Source organism: Medicago truncatula, chromosome 2 (assembly GCF_003473485.1).
Source record: "Medicago truncatula cultivar Jemalong A17 chromosome 2, MtrunA17r5.0-ANR, whole genome shotgun sequence".
NCBI lineage: Eukaryota > Viridiplantae > Streptophyta > Magnoliopsida > Fabales > Fabaceae > Medicago > Medicago truncatula.
Genome location: NC_053043.1, coordinates 16,332,561 through 16,338,715, shown reverse-complemented (window position 1 = coordinate 16,338,715; position 6,155 = coordinate 16,332,561). Strand labels below are relative to the sequence as shown.

The following is a 6,155-nucleotide window of genomic DNA, read 5'->3' as shown; positions in this document are numbered from 1 at the left end:
TTAATGAAAATTTATATCATTCAACATAGGAGCTTTTAATACATTTAATAAAATTTAATGACAGCTTATACAATAAAAAATAGAAGTCAAAAATGAAAATTTGTAATATTGATTTTATCTACATTAAAATATAATGTACTTAACACTAATTGTGACATTTGCAAATAAAAAATTATCTCAAAATGAATGTCACAATTATTTAATGTAATATTGTATCATCTAATTATTTTTCTATTATTTATTATATAGTTTTAAAAACCTGATCGGTTGTCGACCAGGTCAGGTCACTGGGTCGTTGTTTGAACCGATTCTCGAAACGAATCCTCGTGGACCGGACCAACCGGTCCGGTCTTTAAAATTATGGGAGTAGGAAATGGAAGGGGAATGTGCCGCTCTTTTATCTAACATCATTTTGCAGGATGGCGTGGTAGATTATTATTGGAAGTGGCAGTTATCAGTTGACAAAGACTATATTGTTCGAGACATCTACCAGTTCTTGACGGCGACCCACCATAATCATTGTAACGACTATCAAGACATCATTTAGAATAAAACAGTTCTCTTGAAAGTTTATATTTTTGTTTGGAGACTTTTCAGGAATCGAATTACAACAAAGGATAATCCGGTAACCATATTTCATTCTTATCGTTTATTATTCATTGCAGAATTTCATTTGCAATAAAATGATGTTGAAAGGTGAATAAAATCATAAGAATACATTTGACATAGACATGCATATTGTTTATTGTATTTTGTTTCAATTAAGAACAAACTCAAGGTCGTCTATAGGTACAAGAGCAATAGTCGAGACCATAGTCTTGCACACAAAACCCAACACCTGACTTAGGATATTTGCTAGTACACCTTTTATCACAACAATCATTCCTACAATCACTAGTGCATAGTCCCATCCCAATACTGCATTGATTAACTCCAAATTGTCCTGTTACTGGATGTTCATAAGAACATGTGCATAAGTTGTAGAAGTCACAATTCGTGCTTATAGGTTTAGCACCTTTTCCAAAGTCTTGACACACCTGTGGACAATGTACCTCTTTATCAACACAATTAGCCACAACGTTTGTGCAAACACCTTCAACTTGTATTAATTGCACTGTTCTCAGACAAAGTAAAGAAAAAAATAAGCATAAATTAGTGAGAGATTTATCATTTAAACAACTTGATGAAAATGGTGGATAGACTTATTACCTGCAACAACTAAAGTCAATATGGCAAAGAAACTGAAAGATTTTGACATTTGGTTTGCCCTTAAGCAATGATTCTTTGCAAGTTTAGTTTGGTTTATTACTCCAATGTTAAATCTGTGTATTTATAATTAATTGAGATTAGGGTTTTTTGACCAAAACAAAAAATTTATTTGTTTTAATTTGACCAAACCAAAAACCTTTTTGGTAAAATTGACCAAAACAAAAACTTGTTGGTTTTAATTTGACCAAACCAAAAAAAAATTGGTTAAAATAATAATAATAATATTTATTATATGTATGTCGGTGGGATAGATTAAATTATATTTTTATGAACAAATAAAAATATAAAAGAGAAATTAGATACATTTTTTTTTTAAGGAAAACATGCTTATAGCATTTCATTTATAATAAGAGTTTCAATACAATTGGGTATATTAAAATAAACGGCGGGACTAGCTAAAGACGTGGCCTCCCTTGCAAGAGCATGAGCAACCACGTTGGCTTGTCGCCTAACAAACTCCACCCTAGAGTTAGAAAAGAAAGTAATGAACAAAGAACGACAGGAGGAAATAATGCATCCAAATTCGGACAAGTCGTTTCTAGTAGAAAGGAAGGCTTCAGCTGTCAACTTAGAGTCTGTTTCAAAATCCACATTGTCAAACTGCATATCACTCAACCATTGCAAAGCAGAGTGCAGCCCTAAAGCTTCACCCACTTCCACCGGAACAGTACAAGGGTATGTCATAGTCTTAGCCAGAACAAACGTACCTTCTGCATCGCGAACACAAATACCAATACCTTCTGCAAGAAAAGATATATTGACATAAAGCATTAGTACAAAAAGTCTTTACATAACAAGAGAAGTTATCGACCATTAAATCAATATTCATACGCGTTAGAAAAAAAGTTAACCCTGCCTACTATGCAATGATAAGACAGTTACTCGGTCTGTAGCCTAGATATTTCAAAATTGAAGAAGTAGCGGTATTTGATACGTATCTTGCACCGATACATTTGAGATGCGTCAAAGGTACACGAGTTATACGACGCTGGGAACTGATACGCATGTGATACATGAGTTTTCTAATTTTTCTTTAAAAGAAAAAGGAGGAAACATGATTTTTCTAATTTCCTTTTATTCTTTAAAAAAATAACAAAAATGGAAAAACCTTATAATATTGACTAAGTAATAATGCTCTCTGTTCGGATATATGTAATTAACTATTTGTCACTTTTTTATCATTAATATTAGGGTATGTTTTTGGTCCCTATAAATATGTCAACTTTTCGTTTTAGTCCCTCTAAAATTTTCCTTCAACTTTTAGTCCCTATAAAATTTTCAATTTTCACTTTTGGTCCCTCTTTTAAAGTAAACTCATATGTAAAATTCATATTATTTAACAAAATTTTTCAGAAAAATTCAAAATATTATAAGAATCACTCCAAAAAAAATTCAGAATTTTTTAAGAAAACATGAATTTAATATGAATTTTTATACTGTTTATGGTTAAAAATTCATATTTAATTTCTGTTTTGTTAAAAAAATCTAATTTTTTTTAGGAATTGTTTGACACATTTCTGCACAATTTCATTAAAAAATACAAAAATTAAATTAAAAATAGGGACTAAAAGTAGCGATTGAAAATTTTATAGGGACTAAAAGTTGAAGGAAAATTTTAGAGGGACTAAAACGAAAAGTTGACATATTTATAGAGACCAAAAACATATTTAAATTATAATTTTAGGGGAATATTACTTATATTTATATATTATGCAATTATATATTTAATTTTGAATTTTACTTTTTTATTAAATTATCCACACCGTATTGTATTTTAAATTTTTAAATTTTTCTAGTATCGTATTGTATCAAGATTATGGACTTCATAGGTTACTAGCCTAGGACATATGGTATGCATGCCCATGAAAGATATCATTTTTTTTTTCTTTTTCAAGTAAACCTATCCACTATAAATTCTCTTTTTAATTAAGAAGAATAAGTGGAGTCTCTATATTTTGAACCCCGACATCTACATATATTATCCAATGTCCCTACAATCAAAGCTAAATTCACTCAGACAAATATAATACATCTTTTTAAGAAAGATACCATATTTTTACAAGGGTGCATTTGTTTCCTGGATTTTAATCCCTCATTTAGCTTAGATTAGATTATAAGGTTGAGTGTCCCTGTGAGCTTAACTCAGTTGATAAGGACAATGCATAATATATGCAAGGTCTGGGGTTTGGATCCCGGACATCACCAACAAAATATTATAAGGGTGCGTATATTTTTATAAAGGTGCATTTTTTTTCCTGATTCGAATCCCTCATTTAGCTTAGATTATCAAAATATGCTTACGTGTCATGCTAACTAGGACATATTTTTAAGGGTTAATAGTATTTTACCTCTGTAATATACGTCATTTCCGGTTTTACCCCCTGTAAAAAAAATTCTGGATTTCGTCCTTCTAATTTGAAGAATTTTGGTTTTGGACATTCATGAATTTTAACTGTACAAAATCAAAGATATGGCAGGGGGTAAACCGAAATTTTCTCAAATTAACAAGGGATAAACCGAAATTTCCTCAAATTACAAGGAGATAAACCTAAATTTGCTCAAATTGTAGGGAGTGAAATTTTCCATGAAGGTCCAAAACCAAAAAATCTTCAAATTACAAGGATATAATTTAAAAAAAATTATTTTACATAGGGAAAACTGAAAATGATCTATATTACAGGAGGTCAAAACACTATTAACCCTATTTTTAATTAGTTAATTCCATTTCATTGTTTTATGATTAAAATTTATTTAAAAATAAAAAACTAAATCAATCACTGTCTTCTATTATTTCTCTTCTTCTTCCGTCTTTTTTCAATACATACATACCTAAATATTCATGAAAAGTAAGGAGCAAAATAACGTTAATAAACTTTAGAAAAAAAAACATCCGAAAATAAAAACAAAACCCGCAAAAACAGAAAACATTAGGCTTATTGGAAACAACACAATCAATTCTATTGGAAACAAAAAAAAAATATCTATAACAAAAAAATAATAATTCCAAATCATAGGCTTACTGGAAAAAAGACAATCAATTCTTAGGCTTACTAAAGATAAAATTTTAATCGTTTAAGGTTTGTGTATGATTTAAAAAAAATATTAATTAATTGTGTTGTTTTTAATGATAAAATTTATTAAAATACTCTTATTAACTGTAGTTAATGGAGTAATTAAATTTGGTGAAAGTTAATAAATAGGCTTAAATACATTTTTGGTCCCTTAAGTATCTATTTAGTATCGCTTTGGTCCCATAAGTAATAAAAGGTCCGTTTTGGTCCCTTAACTTTATTGAAAGTATCGGTTTGATCCTTTCTGTTAATTTAATTCAAAAAATGTTAAATTTTGGTCCTTTATCTTATTTAATTAGTATTAGTTTGGTCCTTTAACTTATTTAATTAGTATTAATTTGGTCCCTAAACTTAACGTTTTTTTGAATTAAATTAATAGAAATGATCAAACCGATACTTTAAATAAAGTTAAGGGACTTAAACGGACCTTTTATTACTTACGAGATCAAAGCGATACCAAATAAATATTTAAGGGACCAAAAGAGCATTTAAGAGTATAATGGTGGAAAAAATGTTAACGAGAATATATTATTTTAAGACGGATGTAAATGAAAAAAAATAAAACTTGTGGCAAGTTTAATTAACAAATAAAAAAAAATCGGAATACTTCCTATGTCTCTTAATTTAAGCACCTATTTCACTCTTAGTAAAAAAATGTTTGTAGTGCAGTTAATGTGTGTATTTTTTTGGATGAATATACCTTTTTGGAACAAACTAAAATGATATATATTACCATATGGGATAACAATCCTACTATCTAGCACAAGGTGTGCAAAGTAGAGCAGAACAAAATTCTACACAGTATCCTGAATAATTATAGAAAAAAACAGTCAACCAATGCCCAAACAGACAAGAGGTTGCTGTCACCACATATGATAACCAAAAGGAAAACATACATTTTTAGCTTTCAGCCAATGTAAAGTAGTAATTTGAACTCTTTCCAGAAGTTGCATAACATATTTAGCTTTATCAGAGAATAATCTGTGATTTCTTTCATTCCAAAGTACATAAACACTACATAACCAGACAAGCTACAAAAATGACTGACGGGGTTTAAAGCTTCCCGTGGAATAAGTGAACTGAGTAAAATGATCCAAAATATGTTGGTGTTCCACTGAATGAAAACCAATCTAAGCTTTGAAATGTTGCCAAAGCACACTGAAAATTGGACAGTGAATTAAGAGATGATATGCCGTTTCATTATTACCACATCCGAACACACACAGTTGAGCATCGACCAAGATGATACCTCTACGCACCAAATTATCCTTTGTTGGCAACATGTTGTGAAGAAGATGCCACACGTAAATTGACACCTTCAGAGGAACATTTTTATGCCAAACAGCATAAAGTAAGTAATTCATTGCGGTTATGCATCTCCTGCCTCATAAGCATTTGATACACACCACAGACTGTGTAACCATCACCCACATTAGGACGCCACTGTCATACATCTGTAACAATATCCTGCAAGGTAACAATAGAAAGCAGAGTCCTACACTCCCCCACTAAATCTTCCTCCCACGCCAACAACCGCCGAGGCCACCCCTAGGCTTCCCTTCTAGGGATGGGAATAGGCTAAGCCGAGCTAGGCTTTGCAAGGCCTAAGTCTGGCCTGTCAAACTTTTGTAAGGCCTAAGCCTGGCTTGCGGCCTATCATAGGCTTACTTTTTAAGCTTGAGGCTGACCTTATGAAAGCCTGATTATGCCTTCTAGCCTGTTTAAAAGCCTACTTCATATGAACATCTTTAAATAAGTAATGTGATTCAAGGTTAAATAGACTTGCGAGCTAATATAAACTCTCTTTCGATATTT

General features: G+C 30.9%; 1 protein-coding gene across 1 annotated transcript; it reads right to left on the bottom strand.

Moving 5' to 3' along the window:
* Nucleotides 1–719: 719 nt before the first annotated feature.
* On the bottom strand, nt 720–1,289 carry LOC120578024 (defensin-like protein 183). Its single transcript, XM_039830104.1, has 2 exons — nt 1,210–1,289; nt 720–1,114 (listed from the first exon to the last, which is right to left on the bottom strand). Exons 1-2 carry the CDS (start codon nt 1,256–1,258, stop codon nt 774–776), a joined length of 390 nt encoding a protein of 129 aa, XP_039686038.1. The 5' UTR covers nt 1,259–1,289; the 3' UTR covers nt 720–773.
* Nucleotides 1,290–6,155: the final 4,866 nt, after the last annotated feature.

Excerpts from the sequence above, each read along its gene's own strand:
- LOC120578024 (XM_039830104.1), bottom strand. The coding sequence starts at position 1,258 with ATGTCAAAATCTTTCAGTTTCTTTGCCATATTGACTTTAGTTGTTGCA. Across the intron at positions 1,115-1,209 it reads ATTGACTTTAGTTGTTGCAG|TGCAATTAATACAAGTTGAA; the intron begins GTAATAAGTCTA and ends GTCTGAGAACAG.